Source organism: Leopardus geoffroyi, chromosome C1, assembly GCF_018350155.1.
Source record: "Leopardus geoffroyi isolate Oge1 chromosome C1, O.geoffroyi_Oge1_pat1.0, whole genome shotgun sequence".
Lineage (NCBI taxonomy): Eukaryota > Metazoa > Chordata > Mammalia > Carnivora > Felidae > Leopardus > Leopardus geoffroyi.
In genome coordinates, this window is record NC_059328.1 from 18,609,685 (window position 1) to 18,634,469 (window position 24,785).

General features: G+C 55.3%; 1 protein-coding gene across 1 annotated transcript in view; it reads right to left on the reverse strand.

Annotated features, from left to right (window-relative positions):
- RUNX3 (RUNX family transcription factor 3) overlaps positions 1-23,147 on the reverse strand; it is a 58,969-nt gene extending 35,822 nt beyond the window's left edge. The window contains exon 1 of the mRNA XM_045482224.1: positions 22,927-23,147. Coding sequence (XP_045338180.1) covers positions 22,927-22,984 — 58 coding nt within the window. The 5' untranslated portion in view covers positions 22,985-23,147. The remainder of the gene's footprint in view (positions 1-22,926) is intronic.
- Positions 23,148-24,785: the final 1,638 nt, after the last annotated feature.

Below are 24,785 nucleotides of genomic sequence, written 5' to 3' on the forward strand. Positions count from 1 at the left end.
CACCCCCCAGGTACTCTGGTCCAGGGGGCCTCCCTCTCCACGGCGGGCCCTCCTCGCCCCACTGCCCACCCAGCGGCTCCCTGGCCCAGTCGGTCCCATTAGGGATTTTCCACCTCCCCAAAAAGGTCCTAATGACTGTCAGTCCTTGTGAAGCCTTAATTAATCTCAGAGGCTGATGGCTCTGAGGAGACCGGGGGCTTTGGCCTTACGCAGATGAAGATTACGGCTCCATTTCATGTGGTAGAGAAGGAACGCCTCAGACATTCCTGCCAGCAATAAAAGCCACATGGCTTTCCAGCGTCGCCCTTGGAAAAGAAAAAAAGCGCAGCCCTTTGCGGAAAGAAATCAACTATGTGCTGTATGCATGGCATGAGATAAAAACGGTGGAGAACAGTTGGCCTTTTATGCTGCTTCTAGTGGCCACCGAGAGCGGCAGGGCCCAGCGGCCATGATCCCAGCTGCAGCCCTGGGGAGAGGCGGTGGCCCTCGGCACAGCGATGGCAGCCGCGGTGGAAGGGCCTCAGCCCCTCCACCTGAACTGGGTTTGAGCTGCCCTAGACGTCCCACAGGCAGGGCTGGCTTCCTGGGCCTGCGCCCCGTGGGGTTGGACAGCGGCCTGCTTGCAGAAGGGTCCTATGCTTGCTCTCATGCTCTGCCGTCACCACCCCTACATTCTCGATACTTTTTGAACAAAGGGCCTGCATTTTCATTTTGCACTGACCGCCAACCCCCCCCCCCCCCCCCCCCCCAAATTATGTAACCGGTCCTGCCCACGAGTCACCCCGCCGGCCAATGACAACATCTCCTCTATCACGGGCCTGGGCCTGGGCCCGGGGAGCAGTTGTTTTTTAACACCTCCTTTGCTGACATTATCTGAGACGAACTTCCAACCAATCTTGTGAACCTGGCAGATGTGGAAACTGAGGCTCAGAGAGGCTGCCCCACGGCAAAGGAAGCCCGGGTTTGGAATCTGGTTCCTCTCGTGCCAAAGCAAGTGTCTTCACCGCCCTGCGTTCCACAATATTTTATCTTTACCACGCTCCGTGGGGGAGGGTGACACACGCAGTCAAGCTTTTTTTGTTTCCAAATAGCAGAAGGGGTAACGGAGGCCAGAGAAGCGAAGGTACTCACGGCACACAGGGTGGCTAACGGAGCACCCAGTACGACGCTGTGCGACAGTGACAGGGGCCTGGGTCCACTGGGCTGGGGAGGGGGAGGTGTGCCCCAGTTTTATAGTGTTTGTTCCCCTTGTGAATTTATTAGCGCTCTCTGTGGGTCGCTGCCTCGAGTCTGGCCTGGGATGTGTAGCAGGAGTCCCGGACTCCCACTACCCCTCACCGGTTAGAAGTTCTCCTTCTAACTTTCTCCACTCTTTCATGTTCCGGTTTTCCTCTGCCACCCTCACTGGCTGGGGAAGGAGTTGCACCTTGTATCTTGATAAACTCAAAGGCGTCCCCGTCTTCAACGAATCCTAGAAAGCTGGGGCTGCAGGAGGCCTAAAGGCGGTCGTGACCTATAACTTGGGCTAAGCCCAAGACTCATGGACCTGGCTGCTGGCTCCAGGGGAGCCATCCCCTTATTTCTTGGTGGGTGACCCCAGACATGTCCCTTCCCCCTCTGGGCATCCGGGAGATAAGGGCACTGGACCGCACTTGATCCTCAGGAAGACTGTCCATCTTCAATGTTCTAGAATTCCTTATTAATCTATGACAGTTCTGGGGATACCGCGGTCCAGGAGAGGTCAGAGACTTGCTCAAGGTCACATAGGATGCTCACTGGCAGCTGGAGCTGATCTGAAGCCCCTGCCTGCTGGCCCAGCCCTCCCCTGCACCAGCCTTTGGAGGGCCCAGCCTTTGTCTCGTCCTTCTCAACCTCTCAGGCGCCTTAAGTGCCCAGGTCCGGAAGCCACAGCTAAGGGTACCTGGATGCCTGTTTCATTATTATTCTTTAAACAATATTTATATTTTATATACTCTTCTGTTACTATATTTTACAATAAAATATTTTAAAAGAAAAGCAAGAGATAGAAAAATAGAAAAAGGTCCTCCCTCCCCCTGCCCAGAGCTCTAAAATGAAAACGGACAGAAATGCTTAAATTTGTATACCGTTGCAAAACTGCCCACAGTACATCAAAGCTGGGGAGTATTTATTATTGGCAAGATCACTGTTTCAAGCAGATCGTCCTGTCTACCGGCTCAGTCTCAGCCGAATGATCTGGTGGCCCTTAAAGGCATCCTCATTATGGCAACACCCCCATGTGGGGCATTTCTGGGTACCCAGACCCTGCTGAGCATGCTCCCTACTGAGCTCCTTAAATCTTATCAGTAGTCCTTCAGATATGTGTCGTTGGGCCTTCTTTATGGGTGGGCAACTGAATTTCACCGAGTGACTCTCCTGGATCCAGTCAGGGAGGGGCAGAGCTGGGATTCGAACCAAGATCTCTTGATGCTGAAACTGCACTTTGCTCACCCCAGGAGCTTCACCCCAGGGCCCGGTCCCCTCAATTATAATAATAATGCTGTCTACACTTGTCATGTATCATTTCATTTGATTCTCATGACCACCTTATGTGTGAGGCCCCTGTCATCATCCTCGTTATAACGCTAGAAAAACTGAGGCACAGGAAATTTGGGGACTCGCTCCAGTTCACCATGTGGGTAAAGGGGAGAGCTGAACGTTGCACCCAGGCAGCTTTGCTGCCCGTGGGGCTGCGTGGAGACCACAGACGCCATGAAAGCAAGACAGAGCTGTGGCCCAGGGTCCACAGATGACCCCCAGAGGCCAAAGGCCAGCAGGGCTGGATGGCTGGGGTTGGGGGTGCGGCCAGGGAGATCTGCCCTTGCGGAGGTGTTGAGGATGTGGGCAGAGCCAAACAGAGGCCTGAGCAGGCTCATAAATCCCTGCCTGGCATGTCTAGGCCACAGGCTCAGACACTGGGCACTCTTTGTCATTTGCTGTTGGCATGCATTTGTCACTGGCAAGAGTGTGATGTTCATCACCTGTGTGTCTCTGGCCATACCTGAGGGGGCTTCTGGAAGGGGATCATAGAAGGTGCTCAGACCTAAGGTGGGGGCTGGGCCCTCTTACTGCCCCATCTTTGAGGCTCAGTTCAATCAGGGATGGGCTCGATGATGTGAAGTTCCTTTAGGTCACAGAGGGCTGGCCCCATCCCTAGGAACACAGGCGAAAATGTTGCCAGTCCTATCCTCGGGGAGCCCTGCACTCGATGGGGGGTGGCTGGGATGGAAAAGAAGCAGAGAAATAAGAAACAGATGGGGAGAAGGCACTAGATTCGTTTGGTCAGCAAACACTCGTTGAGCATCTATAGTCCATGCGCCAGTGGTTCGTTTAGGTGCCAGGGACACTGCTACGGACGAGACAGGCATGGGGGCTCCATGCAGCTTTGATTCCAGCTGGGAGGGCAGAAGATAAACAAGGAGGTAAATAAACAGACGTGCCATATTTGATAGTGCCTTGCGATGTTGGAGAAAACAGATGAGGACAAAGGAACAGAGAGTGACTGGGTGGGGGGGGGGGTGGTGGTAGGGCAAGGAGGTGGTCACCGATATTTAGACAGGGTGGTTAGCACAGGTGTCTCGGAGGAGGTGACCTCTGAGCCAAGACCTGGAGGCAGAGAGAAGGACCCAGACGGAGGAAGGGAGAACTGTTTCCCCCGCCCCCCCCCCCACCCCCTGCTTTCTCACCCCTCCTCTCTACCGGGCATGTCCACGGTTTCTAAGACATTTTCTGCCTTCTGTCTCTGTTGCTTTTCCCACAATGGCCCCGAGAACCCAGATGGGGTGAATTTAAGTAGCCCTGTGTGCAGTTGAGGCAACTGAGGCTGGAGATGGGAGGGGTTTGTATGGATTGATTCCACCCCTGGCCGGTGCCCCTCCGTCTGCCCCACTGCCCAGCTTGCTCGTCAACGTCCAGGTCTGGGCGGGCCGCAGCCGGAGGGGAGTCAGGCCGTGGGCACCGTGTCTCAGGGGTCACGGGGCTAGAAACGTGGGCTGCTGGACAGGGCCCGGGAGGGGTGGCAGCTTGGGGCTGGGCGGGGGTCCGGAGCGGAAGGCGCCCAGCCCTGATTGGAACAAGGTGTCTGCACTGGGAGCCCGGCTTCATTGATCTTGCCCGGTGTTCTGGCCACCAGGCGGGGCCAGCGCCGGGCAGGCTGCCGGTTTTCCCAGGTGTGGGGACACCCTGGGGGAATGGCTTTTCATGTGGTTGTGGGGTAGGCATGCCACCCAGCACGTGGGGGAGGCCAGGGCGTCGGGGGCACGCTGGCAGTTTTTGGGGGGGGGGTTGGTCTGGAGACTTGCAATCCCACAGCCAGCAAATATCAGGCTCCTGGAGACGGGGTCGCAGACTTGAGGCTCTGAGACCGACAATGTTAGAATCCTTGTCACTGGAGCTCACGTTTATTGGGCGATCCCTGTGTGCTTAGCACAGTCCCCATCACCCCACCCTAGGAGGTGGGCCCGGTGACCTTCCCCACTTCCGGCGCGGAGACTGGGGCTCAGCAGGGTTAGGTAACCTGTCTGCGGTCACACAGTTACAAGGTTTCTGTCGCAGAATATACGATCCCTAGAATCGGAGACTCCTAGGGTGTGGGAATCGCAGTGGGTCCACACTGGGAGAGCCTTGAAGATGCTTAAGTCCAACTGCCCTGCATTGGAGAAACAGGTCTGGGGAGGGGACGTGGCTTCCTGAGGTCACAGGATGGCCAGTGGCCATCTCCTCTAGGTCATCTTGGGGGCTTGGCTGGCCCCTGAATGTGGGGTCTCTGGGGCACTGACCCCCCCGACCCTCAGTCAAGACCTAGTCTCTCACGTGTTACCAACCTTTCTGGTAGAAACTGATGATTTCCCGCTAGCACACGGGAAGCTCTTTTAAACATCTAACCTGAATCCCTCATGTTGCAGGGAAACTTTCTTCCTTCTCATCTTGCAATAGCTCTGGGAGGAGTTTGGCCTTTGATGGGAGTACTCTTGGAGTGACCGTCAGCTCAGCAGAACAGGATGGCATTACAGACAGGGTTTGGGGAGTTGAGGGCCAGGAGAGGGGAGGGGCGTCACCAATTAGCTCTACGAGTTCTGCATGACCAGCCCCCGCGCCCCCTTCCATCTCTCTGTCTTCATCTCCTTTCGCTCTCTCCCTCCCCGTATTCAGCCACACTAGCTTCCTTGATGCTCCTTAAATACCAGTCATACCCCCACTGTAGAGCCTTTGCACATATGTTTCCCTCTCCCAGAAGAGCCCTGAACATTCTGTCTGCATGGCTCCACTCGCCGCCTCATTCGGGTCCCTGCCCCACTCTGTGAACAGCCTTCTCTGAGCCCCTGTGTTTCAACAATGGCAGAATAATGACCCCCAAAGATGGCCACATCCCAACGCCTATCATCTATGAATATGCTCCCTTATGTGGCAAAAGGGACTTTGCGGACGTGATGAAGGTTAAGGGCTTTGAGATGGGGAGCCGGTTCTGGATTCCCTGGGTGAGCTCGATGTATCGATATATCTATATTGTGGAAGTAAAAGAAGGAAGCAGGAGAGGCCAGTCAGAGGATGATGTGATATGGACAATTGACAGGGGCTACCATCCAAGGAAAGTGAGTGGCCTGGAGAAGGTGAACACGGCGAGGAGATAGAGTCTCCCATAGCTTCCAGAAAGAAACACGGCCCTGCCGATACCTTGATTCCAACCCGGTGAGACTCACATAGGACTTCTGACCCCCGCCCCCCCCCAACCATAAGATAATATATGCATGTCGTTTTAAGCTCCGAAATTTGTAGTAATTTGTCATAGCCTCACTAGGAAACCAATACATCCCTATTTCTTGATTTATATTTCTTCAGCACATTTATCATCACCTGATAAATTATACCTCTCCTCATGAATGGTCTCTTTTCCCCTGTAGAATGTCAAGTCCAGAAGGGTAAGGTTTTTGTTTTTTAACTTGGTGTTGCATTCCCGGTTAGAGTTGCCAAGTTTAAGCAAATAAAAATACAGAACTTTCAGTTAAGTTGAATTTCAGATCAACGACACACACTTTTTTGTTTTTTAGTATAAAGTGGTCCCCGATATTGCGATTACTTATTTGTCTGAAAACTCAAATAATCTGGGTGTCCTGTATTTGGTCTGGCAACTCTATGCCCACTGCCTAAAAAAGTGTTTGGATACATACGAGCGTCTCCATAAACATCTATCGAATGAATGAAGTACGTACATGAGTGAATGAACATTAATTTCCAGCCTAAAACTCCTTTTGGTTTCCAGAACGCCTCCTGGATAAAGTGTGAATAATAGCAAATAATCAAAGCAAACCGTGTTATAGCCCTGCTTACACAGCGGGTGCTGTTCGGAGCGCATTGTAGTTGTTTCCTCCGTTGCTTCTTATAGTAACTCCTGTGAGGTCATTAGCTCATTTTCCAGGTGAGGAGACTGAGGTCCAGAAGGTTTGGCAACTTTCTCAGAGTCACATGACCGCTGAGTGGCACAGTCAGGCAATTCAAAGCCCTGGAAGAACCTGGCTTGCAGAACATTCTAGCTTCGTCTCCGGACACACCTCCCTGCGCACAGTAGGTCCTCTCTAATAGCCCATGATGCCTTTTCAAGGGGTACCGTCCCCCGATCTGGGACCTCAGGACACTTGCTTATGCACCAAAGCCCTGTAGTAATTTCCCTTTGTTATGAGACCATCTCTGATGCTCCCAGGATGACTCAACCTCTCTCTCTTCATTACTCTGTGGCCCCTTGTCTGAATGCATCGTAAGGACTTGCCATCGTGTCCTTTACTCCCCCAGACTGTGACCTCCCTGAGGTCAGAGCTTTCCGCTCTTTGGCTGTGGAGCTTAGAGCCTGGCTCTAGGGAGACGTCTAGAAGCATTGAGCATGAATGAATGAATGAATGAGTAAGTGAATAAGTATCTTTTTCACACTGGGCCTCAGTTTTAGAGTCTATGAAAGGACGACAACAATCTTTAATCCCCCACCCCGTCTCTTAAAACACATTTCTTTTTGATTATAAGAATAATACACATTCATTAAAGAAAAATTGGAAAATAATAAAATTATGAGGAAGAAAATTAAAACCACCCATATTCCTGCCACCCAGGACAATTGTTAGCATTTTGGTTTTTAGCCTTCTGGTACTCCTACTGTATGTATAGATTTAATTTCTTCTCTCTTCCCCTCCTCCTTCTCTTCCTTTTTAACACTGGGAACGTAGAGTGCGTGCTGTTTTCAACCTGCTTTTGAAATGCACCAACATACTATGCGAGTTTCCCGCGCCCCTCGTGAAGTCCTATCCCCGATGGCAGGGGACGCGTCTGTGCTGTCGGGCATGGGGACACGGGGTAGGAGTGTGAAGATTACCGCCCCCCCCCCCACCTTCCCCAGACGGACCACCATAGTGCTCCCTTGGGGCCGGCCCTTTAGGGTGTTTCTGCATTTGTCATGAAGACACTGCCGGGAACACCCTGGTATACGAGTCTCAGTCCGTCCCAGATTCCTCCCTTAGGACCAGTTCTGAGCCAGCCAGTCGCACTGGGCTGAAAAATACCCATTTATCCAGCCATCTGTCCACATGATGGTTGAAGGCTTATGGTTTCCACCCCAGATCCTCGGTTCCAACCAGAATAGCCTCACAGATGACAAGAGGCTGAGGGTGCTCGTGACCTCAGGCCCGGGCAGACATCTTACTTGTGAATAATTTGCTACCTGAGCTCACCATCACCCTGTCCCAGGCCTTGTGCATCTCCGTGTGTCCTCACAATCACTGTCCGGGGCAGGGATGCTCCCATCTTACGATTCTCAGACTGAGGGTCTGAGAACTAACTGGCTTGGCTGAGGTCCCAGAGCAGGGAAACAGGGCCCCTGGGAGCCACCTCAGGTCAGCCTGACCTCACGTGAGGCTGGCTGTCCCACCCTCCAGGGGCCACACCCATGTAGACCACCAATCCTGCTCTAGGGAATTGTGGGCTTTGTAGTCTGGGGGTGCAAATATCCTGTCCCACCATACCAGCTGCCTGCTCTATAAGGGGGGGGGGGGCACAGTCCGGTATCCCCGGGAAGCATGGACAGGGCTTTGGCCTAAAAGCTGGTGGCCAGATCCTGCCCTATGTCCTGACTCCTCTGTGCCTCAGCCTCTCCATCTGTAAAATGGGTAGGCAGAGACTCAGATGACAGCCCCCTGGGCTTTAGGCTGCTTCAGCAGAGTGGTAGTGATACTCGCTGCTGAGTCAGAGGGAGAAAAACTCTGTCAGATGGGTCACTTTGCCACAGACAGCCGAGCCTGGTCTTGGGCGGGGACAAGCGGCGGGCGGTGTTGGAGTGGGCAGGTCTGAGTACCAGGCTGGGCTAGGGGGACCTGACAGCCCCAGATGGAGCCTGGCTGCACCCCCCCCCTCCCCCAGCCCCGGCAGATGGGAGGCTATTTTTTAACTGACCCCACAGGAAGAAGAGGCCAGAAATGAGTTCAGGGGGTTAACCCAGGTCCCTAGGGCCCCTTCCTATTTGCATCCTCTTCCCCCACCACCCAGGGAGCTGTGTGGACTTCACCAGGAGCTCCCTGAAGCCTTCCAGAGCTCCCAGAAGATCAGACTGCTGGAGCTGGAGGGTCCCCACGTGGCCCCGGTGACATGTGGGGGGAGGGAGGGAAGCCGAAACCCAGAGCCTGTCTTCCTCACTGCCATCCCTGCTGTGGGCTTCCACTGGGCCAGGCCGTCTCCTCCACTGCCACCTTTCCGGGGACCCTGGGCAGCCCCTCCTTCTCCTGGCCTCAGTTTCCCCGCCCTGTCAGATGATGGGTGCCCTGTAGGTATCTCTGAGGCCTCTCCCAGCTGAGAAAATTTGTTCTGGGCTGGGGCCTGTACTCTGTCCCATCAGTCCTGGGTTCCTGGGAGGCCTCCTCCCTCAAGCTCCAGCCCAGTGGACAGGGGCCAGTGGCAGGTGCTGGGGATCCCCCAGGAAGAGGAGGGATTTCCAGGTCAGAGAAGCAGGACCAGCCTGGGGAGGGGGGTAAGGCAGCTTCCCCCTGCGGCCTCCGTCCGACCACATCACCAGGTGTCCCTCGGTCCCCGCAGGCAGGGGTTCCTGAAAAGTTCGGTGTCTGTTGCAATGGGTGTAGCCTCTGATGTGTGTTTGCCCGTGTGAGCATGTGCGTGTTCATATGCGCACGGTGGGGGTGGGGCGAGTGTGGGGGTCGCCGGCACACAGGCGTGGGGGCCTAAGGCGGAGGCGGGGCCTTGCCGAGCTGTGGCAGAGGCCGCACCACCCCGGCAGATCCTACCCAGAACCCCTCGCCGGGGCAGTGTCAACCATCCTCCAAGGACACTGGAACAAATTGGAAAATAGAGAAAACCATTCAAAAAATGTTGAAGCCTGAAATCTTAGAGCCAGAGTGAATCCTCCGGGCATCTTTGAGGAGGTAGATGTCTGCAGGCTTCTTGATATAATCATATTAATTCTCCCAGCTGAGCGTTTCACATGGGCTGCTGGTGGAGCTGAGCACTTCAAATACTGTCTTAGTAAGTTCTCTGAACTGTCATTTCTCCCCATTGTGCGGATGAAGAAACTGAGCGGAAGGGAGGGTAACTAGCTTTAGGGAGTGAGGGCAGAGCTAAGATTCCAGGCCTGGCTAACTAAAAAGAAAATTTTTTTTAATGTTTATTTATTTTTGAGAGAGAGAGAGAGGGGACAGACAGAGCATGAGCGGGGGCGGGGCAGAGAAAGAGAGAGGCACAGAATTCGACACAGGCTCCAAGCTCTGAGCGGTCAGCACAGAGCTTGACGCGGGGCTCGAACTCACGAGCTGCGAGATCATGACCCGGCTGGCTAATTTGAAAAGTGCAGATCTTCTCAGGGTCCAGGGCTCGGCTCTCTGAGCAGACTGTGTTTCCCCATTCATCCTTCCAGCTGTATTTCCTGAGCACATCCTATGAACTACACCTAACTCAGCTGTGAACAAGACAGATAAGGCCGTAATCTGAACCCCCTAAATGGTCACAGACTGAGCTCCAATCTTGACCACAGCTTGATTGCAAGCTCTGGTTGTCGCTGGCTGAGCCATAGTCCTGCCTCCCCCAGGCAACAGGGGCTTCTATGAGCTTTTCATCAGCCATGATATATTTAAAAGCCCAGGTCAGGTGCCTGTCTGATCAACTCATCGTTCACGTAGACAGGGAGGCCATCAGGAGCCCACCCACCACTTCCGGCCCACTATTCTGGGCCAAGCTTCCCTGGGGCAAGGTGCTGGGTGTTGGCGTGGGGCCTGGTCTGGCAAGGGAGGGCGTAGAAGCCCAGGTCCCCTCTTGCGCTTGACTGATTGCCACAGTACCCGATTTGTACACTCAGTGCAAAACAAAGATACAGAGAGCCCCTGTTTAAAAAAAGCAGGAAAACAAAGCTTTTAGCTTTCTTTCGTGATCTCTCTTAACTTGTCGTGGCGTTGGTATTTGGTATTTAACGTTGTACCCCTTGGACACGGGGCCACCGTGGGGTGCGTGCAGACCCTCATAGACATCCGGGCCCCCACCCCAAACCTTGGTGTATGGGTCATGTGCACCTGTCCTCCCCATGCCCGCACTCATGCCCAGCCCCGCCTGTGGCGGGGGCGGGGGGCAGGACTGAGCCCACCTCTGTCCCCGCATTCTCCTCTGTCTCTTCCGACTTCACTTACAAAGCATAAAGGCAAAGATAAAATTAAGAATTTCAAGATGGCGGCTGCAGGGCAGTAACCCAAGCGTGGGGTCCCCTACTGAACTGGGAGCTTTGTGCCACCCCATAGGTCACAGTCTAAGAAGCTGGCCCTGCCTGAGGGAGGGACCCAGCTCAGATGTGAGGGTCAACCACCCAACTCCCACCCCAGCAACAGAGCCCCTGACATGCAGGGGTGCAGGGAAGGTGTGGGGTGTGTAGGTGAGCAAATGTATTCAGGAACCGCCTCTCATGCACTGGGCTGTGCCTGCGGGAGGGGCGGGCAGAGGCTGGGTTTGAACCCCAGCTCTACCGCTTATCAACTATGTGAACTTGAGCCAGTGACTTCATTTCTCTAGGCCTCAGTTTCCTCCCCTGCAAAACGCAGATGAAAATGTTCACCTCGCAAGGTTGTGAACATTAGCAGTGATGTATATAACGTGTGGAGCCCAGCACTGGCACAGTCAATTTCAGAGGTGACTCAGGGCAGAGAGATGTATCACCAGGCAAACCCGGGGGTCCCTAACCAGGGGTAGAGGCATGTCTGTGTATCCCGCACCCCACATGGGGCACCCGAGAGGGGAATTCCAGGGGACTTCTGCCAGATGCCCAGGCCAGTAGGCTTGGGCATGACGCTGGGCCAAACAGAATCCGCACTCGGTGGGAGAGACCGCTTAGGAGAGGAACCCAGAGGGAGGCGCGCTCACCAAAGTGCTCACGGTGCCGTTACGAGAAGGATAGCACGGGCCCCGGCCAGAGAAGAAAGAAGCCCTTTGTTTGTACCACATGTGGACCTGGGCCAGCCATGGGATTTTGGCCTGGCTTTCTGGAGTGTTTGCAAGCTCCTCTTTGGCCGTGTCCTTCCTTGACCTCCCTGGGCCTCAGTTTCCCCATCTGTGCCCTGGTGAGAGAGAGGGCCACCGTGCATCAAGTGCCTTCTGAGTGGACCGTGCACGGTGCCTTACCAACCTCCCCTCTTTGGTCCTCAAATGTCAACTGGTCCATCTCTCAGATGAGAGAGCTGAAGCCCAGGGAAGGCGATGACTCACCCAGCAAAAAAGGGACGGAGCTGGCTCGCATCGGCCAGGTCTGGTGCTGGCAGCTCTTCCCAGGAAGGGGACCAGTGCAAGCGAAGGAATGTTCCTCAGCCCGAGAAGACCTCGATTAACTCAGAGCTGCTGTGCCGTGGTAAGGTGCACAGGCTCTCCAGACGCAGGCTGCCTGGGGTGGAACCCCAGCTGGGTGGCCTTGGGCAGGTGGTTTAACCTCTCTGGTCTTCAGTTTCCTCATCTATAAAACTGACTTAATAGCATTTGTCTAATAAGGTTGTGAGGATTCACAGAGGCATTAGTGAGAGCTGTATGTAAGAGTTTGCTGCTAAAGTATAACTACTTAAGAGTTGAGTTGTTATAATTAGGTTTCCTAGACAATTACGCCTTTATCGATGCCAATTTTGTACTTTTCCTTTTTGTATTGAGCACCCAGCTAATTGCTCTTTGAAGTCTCCGACAATTTTCTCTCTCCTTGAAAAAAAGAATTCCCTGACCCCCCTCCCCTCCCCCGCCACAGCGCCTATAGCCACGGTAGGTTTAAAGGCTCTTGCTAAAGCAGCTTTTCCCAAAGTGGGTTCCTCAGCACACCAGCCCCAGGAGGAGCCTAGGTTCATTAGCATATTAAAGGCTCTGAAAAGTCCTTCAGCAAAACACTCGGCTGGACCTTGTTTGATACAGCCTTCCCCAGTCTGGTTTGGTCACAGAGCCCCTTTATTTCTGCTCGACACCTGACAACATCTGCCGAACACACGGTGGGAGATACCCCCCTCGTTTCCTGGTTTCTAGGAAATGGCAGACAGAGCGGAGCGAGACGGATGAGTAATGCCCCTCACAGAGATGCGTGGTTACCCGACCCCTGCAGAAATCGTCTGCACCGAAGCTCTTCCCTCGCTTCGCTGGTCCCCTGTGCACTCACCTTCCCTGTCTGATTCAGTCCCCACAGCAGCTTGGGGAGGTTAGTATCGTCAATATCCCCATCTTACAGATGAGGAAATTGAGGTTCAGGGAGGTTAAGTGGCCACACAGACAGTAAGTGGCAGATCCGGGAGACAGACCCACAGGTTCTGATTCTAAACCCCACATTCTTTTTATGAGCATTGATAGGAAAAACAAAAATAGAGCTCATTCTGCTAGGATCAATCTTCCCCAGTGACATGCTTTTAAAAATCTAAAGTGTTTTTTCCCCTTATACACTGAACGTATCACAAACTTAAAATCTTTAGCGGTTTTTTTTTTTTTTCCTGATTACAAAAGCAACCCGTGCTTGCTGTGTGTAAGACTTTTTAAACACTTTCCACATATTCCCATGCAGCGAGGGGCTACAGCCTTGAGCAGCACAGACATAGAACATTTCCGTCATCACAGAAAGTTCTGTTGGACGGAGCCACTCTAGCCTCTTCCTAGAATCCCGATGTATATGCATAATGAGTCTTAACATTCTTGATGAGGTTCCCGGATACGTTTATGTCTCTGTATGGCCTCACCCATAAAGGGAAGAGAGACTCCAGAGGCAAATACTAAAAATGGGGGAAAATAGTCTGAAAGGAAATAGATCGAATGATAGTGGTTTTCTCTGGGTGTTGAGATTATAGTTTCTTTTTAAATTTCCTAGATCCTTTAGGAGATCTACAATATAAAATACAGGGTTTCTGATGGATTTCTAGTTTCCCTAATGTTCTCGGTGCTTCTAAAATCTTTAAGCTCTGATCTTACCCTAGGCTTAATTTATCATTATTATTTTTTAAATTATGCACTCATGCGGGCGCCTGAGTGGCTCAGTGGGTTAATGTCTCACTTGGGCTCAGGTCGTGATCTTGCGGTTCGTGGGTTCAAGCCTCGCGTCGGGCTCTGTGCTGACAGCTCGGAGCCTGGAGCCTGCTTCGGATTCTGTGTCTCCCTCGCTCTCTGCCCCTCCCCTACTCGTGCTCTGTCTCTCTCTTTCTCAAAAATAAACGTTAAAAAAATAATAATAAAAATAAATTATGGACTCTATGAAGAATGGAAGCCTGCACAAGTCAAGGGAAGGAGACAGAGGTTTCTTCTCGGGCCCTGGGCCCCTCCGGCCCAGGGCTGTTCTAGGCAGAGCTGGCATTACCACATGCCATCCGTGCAGCCGCTCAGGGTGCTTTGCTTAGAAGAACCCCACACTTGGTGTAATGTCCCGCGGTTGCCATCCTGAAACTCCTAGTGATTTTTTGTACAAGGGGCCCCGTATGCCTTTTGCACTGAGCCCTGCAAACTGTGTCGCTGCCTTGGGTGCCGGGATTCTCCCTGGGATGGGTGGCGTTTTGACTGCTCTGCGCCATCGCCCTTGTCCTCATCAGACCAGAGATGTGCACATCCATGGAGCGCTCTACGTGCCTGAGAACAAGAATGCTTCGGTGGCTCGGATGTATGTCTAGGGAGTGATAAAAATAGGGTTTGCAAGTGGGTGCGGGAGGGCCCCTGTGGTCTCTGTTCACACGCGTACACGCGCTCAAGGCGCACGTTTGCACTGGCCTATTTCAGAGGCGGCCTGGTGCATCATGGGATGCCTTGTCCCACATCACTGCCCAACTTGGATCCTGCCTGGACTCCCCGCCTTGAAGGCCATGCCCAACCTCTAGGCCCGCGTCCCCTCCAGCGTTTTCTCCCTCAGCCTCTCCTCAAGACCCCCAAGCTCTCCCATCTCTAAGAAGCCCTTTGTATGTAGTCTTTCTCCGTCCCTTAGCCAGCACTACTGATGTTCCTTCCTTTCCAGACCTACCCACCTCAGACTCTACCCTTTCTGTGAAACCTTCTGGAAGTATTTGAGAAGGAATTGCACTGGTTGCGTAGAGGAGAATATGAATCACTTTGCCTGGAGGTGTCAGGGAGGGCTCCATGGAGGTGGTGAGGCCAGGCCTTAAAGAAGAAGAGACGTCTGCCAGGTAGAAGGAAGAGCTTTGTTAGGCTGGCTTTGATGTCAGACAGATGATGACACGTATCTGGGCTTCACCAGCTACTAGCTGCGTGACCTTGGGTGAGTCCCGTCCCTTTGCTGAGCCCCCAGTTTCCCCATCTGTAAAGTGGGGAAAATAACAAGAACCCCCTGCTACATGGATTGTGGTAGAGATGAAGTGAAATGAGGTATTCTTGGAAAGGAACCGCGCACAGAGCCTGGCACACCATAAGTCATCAAGAAGTGTGGTTCCTGCCTTCCTCCTCCTAAATATTACTTTCCGCGGGTCACACCGTCACCGAGTCTGTTTGTTTATTCATTTCCGCCACGGAGGTGAAGATCCTGTGATGAATATCTAATGGGGTCATGGGAGCATTTATGGAAGTCCTGGAAGGCTGAGGCTCCACATAGATAAGAAGGGCACAGGCCGAGGGGTGCCGGCCTATCTCCCCGGGGCATTTTCCAGAGGTGAACTCTTTCCACTCGTCACTAAAACATCGGCTCTGGGAGGGTGGGTATCTTTGCCTTTTGTCTGCTCCTGTATCCCCATTTCCCAGTACAGTGTGTGGCGTGCATGCAGTTGATGTTTAATAAATGTCCACCAGAAGGTTAACAGCACCAACTGGTCCCCATTACGTCCCAAGTCCTGGGCGTTCCGGGAAAACGGTCTCCCCATGAGGGCCACAACACAGGCCAGCACCTGCTGTATGCGTGGCTCTGCCCGGCCCAGGGCAGACCCTTCCTTCACAGCCTGACAGGGCTGGGTCCTGGAGGAGGATGACAGACGCGGTGATTTGGCAAGAAGAAGAGAGAGGAGGGGTGGCCAGCGGGGCCCAGGCTAGGCAGGAGCAGGCTGGCCCCACACTGTGGTGTGTAGGCTGGCAGGAGGCCCAGCTCAGTGTTTAAAGGTTTAGAAAACGCTCAGTCACCCAAAGGGTTAGTAACAAAGGCTCCCCGCCATAAGTGCACCGTGTAGCATTGACTATGACATTGTAGTGTTTTCCTTCCAGTCTTTTTTCTAAAGTCTTATTCTCAGGGGTGGCTTCCCTTCCCCTTTGGGAAGGTATACGGCGGCTTTTTAGGGGGGAAACAGGCTCTCCTTTGGGTCCCCCACCACCGCTAACAAGGGGCTCCTCATTCCCACCATCGTGGCTCTGACACATCTTCCTGAGACACGAGAGTGTCCAGAGCCGTGTGAGGGGCTTCAGTGGGTCTAACCTCCTGCCCCTGCTTCCTCCGTGGGCAGGGGCAGGACTCAGGTCTGCTGAGGGATGACTCAGGGGAAGGCTCCGAGCGGGGGGCACTTCCCAGGGCTATGGGGGTGTTGGTGCTTAGCCATGGAGCACTCAGGTGAGGGCATGGAGAAAATGGACCTTTCCTCTCCTCCTCACCCCCTTCCCTTTTGCTCTCTTTTCCATTGGAACGCCCCCAAGTTTCCTCTTCCTTTAATACCTTCTGCTGGCTCTGCACCCAGCCACCTTTTCCTCTGAACAGAGATGAGCAGACCAGTTGGATTCACTGATGCTAAAGGGTCATGGCTACGGGGTCCTGGATGGGCACCCCAGAGGGGCTGAGTGGGATTTCAGTCACCATGTCACGCAGTGCAGGACGTTTTAAGGGGGGGGGGGGACTTTGGTCACCTCTGCAAATCATAAGTTATGGGCATCCGCCCTTTCCGCCCACATGTAAGTCTGAACCTTTTGCCAAAAACACTTTTCCCAGACGCGAAAGAAAACCCCAAAGAGGAACCTAAACCATCACGCCGCGGTGCCGATCGGACGGGAGTGCCCAGGCTCCCACCAACAAGCGTTTCAAAGAATGAGCCAGACGGTAAAGGGGGAAGTGAGGGGGCCACTGGAAACCTCCCAGGCTGGTCAGTCTTGGTTCATTCAATCCCTGGTCCATCCGTTCGCCCTTCTCTCCACCTATTTAGCAAGAAACGCTGGGTGGTCCTTCTCGACAAGTGGGGGGTGGGGTGGGTAAGGGTGGGGCAGGACACTCCCAAGGCCTGGAGGGGACAGGGGAAGGCCCGGGAAGGCACCCCAAGGGGAGGCCAGAGGAGAGAGAGACAACTTTCTCACTTTGCCTATCCCGCTCAGAATCAGACAGGAACTTCCCCCGGGAGGAGGGAAACATTAAATAGCCATAATTTCCAGCATTTACGGAGGGCTTGACTCTGCACTAGCCCTCTGCACTTGACCCTGCGTTAAGCACGTGATATATATCCTCGTTGAACCCATCCAACAAGCTCTGAATTGGCTACTGTTGGTTCTCCCCATTCTAAAGATGGGGAAACTGGGCTCAGAGAGGAGCAACGCTTTGTCTAAGGCAAGCCTCGAGAGGCTGCAGCCTGGGCTTGTAACCACAGTTTATGTTGCCTTGTCCCCGTAGAACGCCTTCTTCTCTGCCACCCTCCCAGAGGGCCGTTGGCAAGGGGTCTCATGGTCCCCCTACAGCCTCTTCCGTGCTTACCCCTCTCTGGCACTGAGAAAACCAGACGCGGGGATATCTGCTGTGGCAAATGATGGAATTGGAGGCCCAGCCGAGTGGCCCCTGCCCAGCAGGAGACAGACCGCTGAGTGAGCCCTTGCTGCACGCAGGCCAGCACAGGGCTGCAGGACAGGCCCCATTCGCTCTTGGAAAGCACCCTTGGAGGGCAGTGCTCCCAGACCCATCTCACAGAGGAGGCAACTGAGACTCAAAGAGGTGAATCAACATGTTGGCTACAAAACCGCTTAAACCCGGTCAGCCTGACTCCTAAACTATGTGCAGGGCGGAAGGTTTGTCGCTGGGTGGGCAAGAAAACTTGGTTTCTTGTTGCTGAATTGGACCTTACCCGGGCCAGACCCCTCTTTGGACCTCAGTTTCCCCTTCTGTATAATCAGGAGGTGGCACTCTCCGTCTGCCAGCTCCGATGTATCCTGCACGGGCTCACTGTTTTGGGTTCTCGCGACTTCCCAAGGTATGACGGGGTCTTACTCCCATGCTAGTCCCACAATTCCCAGAGCCCCTCCTTGCTTGGGGCTGGGGGGTGGGGCTGCGTTTGGGAGGTGCTCTTTCAAGGCCAATGACAGAGGGCCTGGGCTCCATGGAGGGGCTAAAGCGCTTCCTTCCACCTCCCTCCTCCCTTCTTCTTATTTCTACCAGGTAGGCGGGATACTCAGCACCAAGCTGGGCACCAGGGCTGGCCCTGGGAGGCCAGGGCTCCTGGGTCATTGCAGGTGGTCCCGGGGAAGACTCCTGGCAGAGGGGGTGTTGGAGCTCAGTGTTGAAGATTGGGTGAGACTCCCCAGCTCCCGGGGCGGGGGGGGCACGCGCTGGGTGGTGGATTTGAGAAAGGGTCTGCCGATGAGGCATCTCAGGGGACGGGAGTAAGGACGGGCGTATGTGCTGCCCGTTCCTCCCGCCCGGCCAAACCCTGAGCCCGGGCCTCAGTTTCCCCACCTATCGAGCAGTCCGGACTGGCTCAGAGGCAAGGCTGGGATCCGTGGAGGCTGCTCTCCCCTGCCTCTCAGAACCTTCTGGAGGGTCAGGTTTTCAGGCCCTGTTGCTCAGGGACATCCTTCTCCCAGCTCCGCTCCCCTCCGTAAACTCCCCTACTTGCTCAGGTAACCAAGCAAGCCTCGGCTTTGATGCGGCCACCTCAAGGCCGAGGCGTCAATGGGCCCTCTATGTGACCAGTGGGGCCGCTGGGGGCCGCCGGGGGCCGCCAGCTGCCGTAGCGGGCGTGGGTGAGGCCTGGACACACAGTCCCACTGTGTGGGGCTGGCTCATGCCCGCCCAGACCCTGTGGCTGGTGGGGGGCTCCCAGGAATGTCTCCCCGGGGGGCACTTGGGACAGACAGGGTGGTCTGGGGAGACGGGTGTGTGCAGGGCAGCCCCGGGAGCCACCGTCAAAGGGGCCCAGCAGACGTGGCGCCAGCTAAGCACCATAGTGGACGCAGGATGGCTGGTGGTCGGTCTGGTCAGTCCGTTCATCTCCCAGGGCTGGGGAGGGAGGGGGAGGCTGCCACGGGCACACCGCTGAGGGTGACCAACTGTCTTGAGGTGCCTGGGATTTGGGACTTTCAGGGCAAAACCCAGGAGAGTCCCCTGTTGTTGGCCACTGCCCAGAGCTTAGGAAAGGACAGTGACTGACCTCTCTGGTCTGGGCAGCTTCCTCCCTGTCCGGTGACCTCTGAGTCAGACCATCCGGGCTAGATCTGCCCAGTGCCATCTTGCCCACCCTCCGCCTCCACGCAGCCCTGCTTCATGCCCAAGAGGCCGTTTTCCATTTCTCCCGGGTGTCTTTGGGGGGAGGAGCTGCGAGTCAACTGCCCACCCAACCGCGGCTTCGGGAACCTTGGCCAGACTGGAGGCCCCACAGACCTGCCGTCCATCCACGTCAATGCTTCCGCCGGCTCCAGCCATCCCCGGGGTGGGGGCGCCCAGAGTCGTCTCAGTCCTGTCTCCACACCTTTGCCCCAGGCTGTTCTCTCTCTGGGGGATGCCTTTTCCCCCCTTGTCACCTCTTCACCCCGCAAGACCCAGCCAGACCCAGCCTGAATGTCTGAAGTTCTCCAGAGGAATTGCTCTCTCTTCCCCCAGCTGGGTCAGTACCCCTCTTTAAACTTCTAGACTTCCGTTCTTTCCCCCTTATAACATTGATCACCCACACCCCAGTGCAATTTTCAGCTTACTCATCTCTTTCCACACCGGACCTTGAGCTCTTCAAGGACAGAGAATCTGACCCAGTCACCCTTGTGTCCAAGATCCCAGCGCAAGGCCAGGCTCGTGGAAATTCTAAGAACGAAGATGTTTGTGGGGCGTGTCGCCCGGGCGAGGCGCCCTATTCGTCTAATACTCTCCAGAGCCCCGTGAGGTTGGTATAATCATCACCCCCATTTTACTGACAGGGAGACAGGTACAGAGAGGTGAGGTGACTTGTCCCCAGCTGCGGAGTTAGCGAAGGAAGGGCAGAGTCAGGGTCCACAGCCTGAGCTTGAATCTGGGCTGGGCCCTCTACTCCCTGATAGGCTTTTGCAGAATTACCGGATAAACGAGAACCCCTACCTCCCCAGGGTCTCCTAAATCCCGCATGTGGCAATTCAGGCTCATTTCCTCCAGTTTCCTCCCCAGAAGGCTCCCCTCCTTCAGTGTCCTGAGGGGAGCGCTTTTGCCTGCGTGGGTGCCGTTTAGGGGTGTGCTGCCAGGGGGGTGCCCCAGAGAAGGGCCTCATGCGCCGTTCAGCTCAAGGGCCCTGGCCTTCAGTGGAGCTGCAGATGGGCCCTCGGGCATCCTCAGAGCCATCGCCTGCGTTTGTCAGATGGGGAAACCGAGGCCCGAAGAGGGGAAGGGACTTGCCCATAGATGCACGGTACGTCTGAGTCAGAGTTAGGTCTCAGGATCTCCGTTTGCCAAAGAGAAGAATAAATACCCTGTGTCCGGGTCTAGTCCCGGCAGACGAGGAGGGAGAAGGACGGGGACCTGTGGAGGGTGCAGGGGCCACCCCAGGAGGCCTCTCACGCCTTCCGTCCTGGTGCCTGGAATTCTGCCAGCAGCCTGCCAGCCTTGTGAGTTGAGCATTGCCCTCTGCTTTCCTCCTCCCCCGCTACTTCAGGGTGGGAACCGAACGTCTCTCCACCCTCTTCCCCAGCCTCTTCTCCAGAGTGACCTGAGGTGAGTTTTGGAATTGGGAATCCACGTGTTTCAAGGCTCCCCAGGGGCAGAGACGTCCTGAGAGCCCCTGAGGGACCGGGGCCCGAGGCCTGGAGTTCTGCTTTTGCACGGAATTCAGGACATCTGTGGACTGGGGTGGGAAACACGTGACATCCTTCCTTTCATGAATCTCTAACTAAAATTCAGCCTCTGTTTCCACCGTGATTTTGTCGCCAGTGGAAATCCTAGGTGTGCTTCTGTCTCCTCGGGGCCCGTCCCAGATTATCCAGAAATAATGTTTCCGCTCATCCACTGGGTTGTGGCCGCTCCTGGGCCTCCTGAGGTCTTTTCACTCAGCGTGTCACGACAGAGACCTCACCCCTTGCTTTTTTGTCGTTCGATAACCGTATTTCCACAGGTTTGGTTTCCTGCACTTAAAAAATGTGATTCTGAGAAGGAGTCTATAGGCTTCCTGGGACCCCAGAAAGATCTGTGACTCAGGATAGGTTAAGGGCCCCACGTGGGGCAGTATGGGGCCCGGGGCTTTACGGCCCAGAGGTTGGATGTCTCTGGGGACAGAAGTGGCAGACTGGGGGAGACGGATCCCCCAAAGTAAGCGTGCCGTAAACGGAACGTGGGAAATGGGGCTGGGCAGGAGAGAAGGGGTCGGTCAGAGAGTGTGGACGGACGCCTCGGGCCCCAGACCTTGAGCCCTCCCCGCGGACCCTGTCTTACAAAGCACATCTGTGTCCCTGTCCGTCAGGAATCCTGTCTGCGGGCGCACGTGGGGCCCAACGCCGCCAGCTCTCCTCTCCCTCCCGCCCCTTGCTGCTGGCTGCCCTCGCTCTCTCTCTCTCGGGCTCCACGGCGTCAGGAGCCCATCTTCGGTGGCAGGTCCCTTCATCTGGTCTCCCCAGATGCCTTTGTTTTAAACTCTGCAGCCCTCCATCTTGCTCATGGAGGGAGAAACACTGATTACAAAGACCCAGCAAATGGTTTTTATAAACCCTTATTTTCTTGCCACAGACTGCCTTTAATTAGCTCCGAGGACTACAAAGGGGAATTGCGTTATAATAGGAGCAGCTTGAAGGAAGGCTGTCAGCTCCCAGACCTGAGGCTGCTGCTTGTCACCAGCCACAACCAGGTTTGGCGGGAGTGTATCCGCCTCAGAGGTGGCGGCCCCTCCTCCCCCCGCCACGACTCCGTCCCCATCTGCAGCCACGCAGCCGGCCTCAGCCTCTCTCTAGGGAGGAGGAAGGGGTCCCACCTCAGACAAGCCCTCGCAGAAACCTTTAAACAATAAGCACCCAAATGTGCCTCGGTCCCTGCCCGGAGCTGGCCGCCCAGGGACGGTCTCTGAGTCACTCCGTTAGCCAGCAGTGGGACAGGCCGATGGGCAGAAAGGCAGACAGACAGTCAGACCAACTTCGGTATCTCAGTTGACCACCTCAGCTGAGAAAAGGCAACCCCAGCTCCCTGAACCTTGGAGTTGCAGACCCCACGCAGCTCCTCTCTCTATTCTGGAGGAGAACCCGTCTCCGTGAGTCACCCAGAGGCACTGCCCTCCTGCACGGCCCATCCACAGCCTCAGACGATCGGAATGTCCCAACCGGAGGGGTCACAACAGAGAGGTTAAGTTACTTGCCTAAGGCCACTGGGCAAGGTAGCCACTGACCTGGGACGCAGGCTCAGGGCCACTGGACCCCCAGTCTCAGGTGCCACAGCCCCATCTGGACTCCTGCTGGGGGTTGGCGGGGGGGGGGTGGGGGAAGGCAGCAGGGGGTTGCCTGAGACCATGGTGCATCAGCCCTACGAGCCGGACAGAGGCAAGAAAAGTCTCCCCCTGAACCCTAGCCTCCATCAGCGGTCCCAAGTGGGGGATCCTGGAACCCTATCTTTTTTGAAGGACACAGCCCAAACCTCTGGGTCACTCACTCTAGGCCACGAATAGAGGCAAATCCAGCCAGAAACACTTTCTTCTCCTCTGTGACCAAGGTTATAAACCTTCCCCAGTCCTGCTCCCCCCGTCCCCCGACACTTAGCCAGTTTCAGTGCGCCCCAGAGCTATGCAAGCTCTCGACAAAAGCCTGTAGCCATCTCTTCCCTCTGCTTCCCTGAGTCCGGGACGACTTGGGAAGCACTGGAGAAGTGCTCAGAAAGATCTTTAGATCCATGGCTCTTGACAGAAGCTGGTCTGGCTCTGGGAGGACTGAGTGTGCCCCAGAGCCCACGTCTGCCTGAGCTCAGGGGGAGGGTCCAAGCTCTCCAGGTGGGCCAGGGGCCCCGTCAGTGAGGCAAGAAGCCTCAGGTCACAGGGACTCCCTCCATGTCCTCTCCGCCCCAGGACCCTTCGAGGTCGGCCTTTGAGGTCTTGTGGTATCCATTTCCCCTACTGTCCCCACCAGCTGAGGATAAAAGTCCCACAAAAGTCCACTCCAGGAGGCCACGGAGGCCACCAACCCCTCTTCCCACCTCAGGCTTTCAAGAGTCAGCGGATTTAGGTAGGCAGGCCGTGCCCTTGAAGGCAGCCAGGGTGTTCGGTGGAGGGACGCGGTCCGGGGCCTGGCCACAGCTCCCCACCCGAAAGGCTCAGCCCAGGGCCCTGGGCAATCGTTACTCACCGCGGATGAAGGTTGGCGAGTAGGTCGGGAAGGAATCGAAGATGCTGTTCGAAGCCATGCCCCTCTCTGAGGAAGGCGAGAAATCAGACCTTCAGGGGGTCGGGTTGGGATTGACTTGGTTGGTTGTTGTTTTATTTTTTCCTGGCTATTTTTGAAAATAAAAGGAGGGGGGGGTGGTGTCGCTTTTTGTTTGTTTTTTGTTTTGTTTTGTTTTGTTTTGTTTTGTCTCTTTTTTCCCCCCCTATTGCTACGAAAAAGAAAAAAGGAAAGAACGCGAGAGTGTGTGTGTGAGCGAGAGAGAGAGAGAGAGAGAGAGAGAGAGAAAATCCCCAAAGAAAGTAAGTTTCTGTTTGTACCCAAGAATTTGGATTCCCAGTCCCACAGGAATGTCTAGCCACAAATTTTCAACAGAAGCGTATGCAGAGTGTATCATTAGATGGCGGGAAGGGGCCTTCGGCAGCCAGGGCGGAGAAGCTGTAGGGCAGGGAGAGCAGAGCCAGGCCCAGCATCAGCGCCACGGGGAATGAATGAATGAGGCTCACCCCCGACGGAGCCCAGGCTCCAGTGGGTGCGAGGGCGGCCCGGGGGTGGGGAGGACCGGGAGCCAACCAGCTCCCGCGCAGGGCCCTGAAGGCGGCTGAGGGCCTGGCCTTGTGGTTCTGTGGTTGAGGGACCAGGCCTTCACAGTGTCAACCCAACCTCAGCTCACAGGATACAAGAAGCCAGCTCGCGGCCTTGGCCCATTGGCTGGGCTGTGGTCACCTGGGCTGTGATGTCACGGCCTCTTAGAAGATCTTGTGGTTGCCTCTCTCTCTTTTTGGAAAAAAGAAAAGAAAAAAAAAAAAAAGAGGGAGAGAAAGAGAAAGAGAGAGAGAGAGGAAAAAAAAAAAAAAAAAAGTGATGGCTTTTATTTGTGGGGCTGGCCTCAGCACGCGGCCCAGGAGCAGAACCGAAAGCAGTTGGAGGGGGTGGCCGGGCGGTGGTTTGGATCCTGCAGGAGACTCATTTTTAATTAAGGCCAGTGTTGGCCTGGGCGGGCCCGGAGGCCCGAGGGCCCTCCCCAGACCCACCGGCGGGTGGCAGGGCTCTCCTCCGCGCCACCCAGCCCCTGGGCTGCGGCTGACACCCTGCCACAGTCCACCGCCACCGTTGCCGGGGAGAAGCGTCCACATGTGTGGCACTGGAGGGGGATTTTATGGGACGTGGGATTAATACACAGGGAAATTCGTGGAGTGGCCTCACCAGGGCTCACACCCCAGCGCAGCCTGAACGCTGAGGCCTCCCTTGTGAAAGCTGGCGGCGGGGGGCCCGTCCGGGCCAAGGAGCCCTCAGCAGGGCTCGGGTTCTGAGCTCCTGAGCTTGGCATTCAAAGCCCTTTGCTCATTTTGCCCGTTGTCACGTCCTTGGGGTTCTCTGTTGCAGCCTAATGTGCCTGGGCTTTCCGGCCTCCGGGGCGCGCCCCGCCCCGCCCCGCCCCGCCCCGTGGCCCTTAATCAGGGCACTTTTTGAATCCTTTGTGGCCCAGGAGGTTCAAGGGATTCTGAAGTAGAAAAGACATGGGAAATGATTCACTTCTACACTTCTGTGTCCCCAGGGGTGTGTGTGTGTGTGTGTGTGTGTGGCCGGGGAGAGGGTGGTGGCTTTCGCCATTTCCCTTGCATGCTGTACTCGCCCATTGCATAGGTCAGACACTGAGGCGTAGGATGTTGAAGTCAGCTCGTGCAAGGCCACAGAGTATTGTAGTGGGATTAGAACCCAGCGTCCGGTTTATGAGCCTGGGCCTCAGCCATAGTAGCACACAGCAGCCTGCAGCGCCCTCTAAGCTCCGGCGTGAGACTCAGAAGCCCGGGCACTGGCCC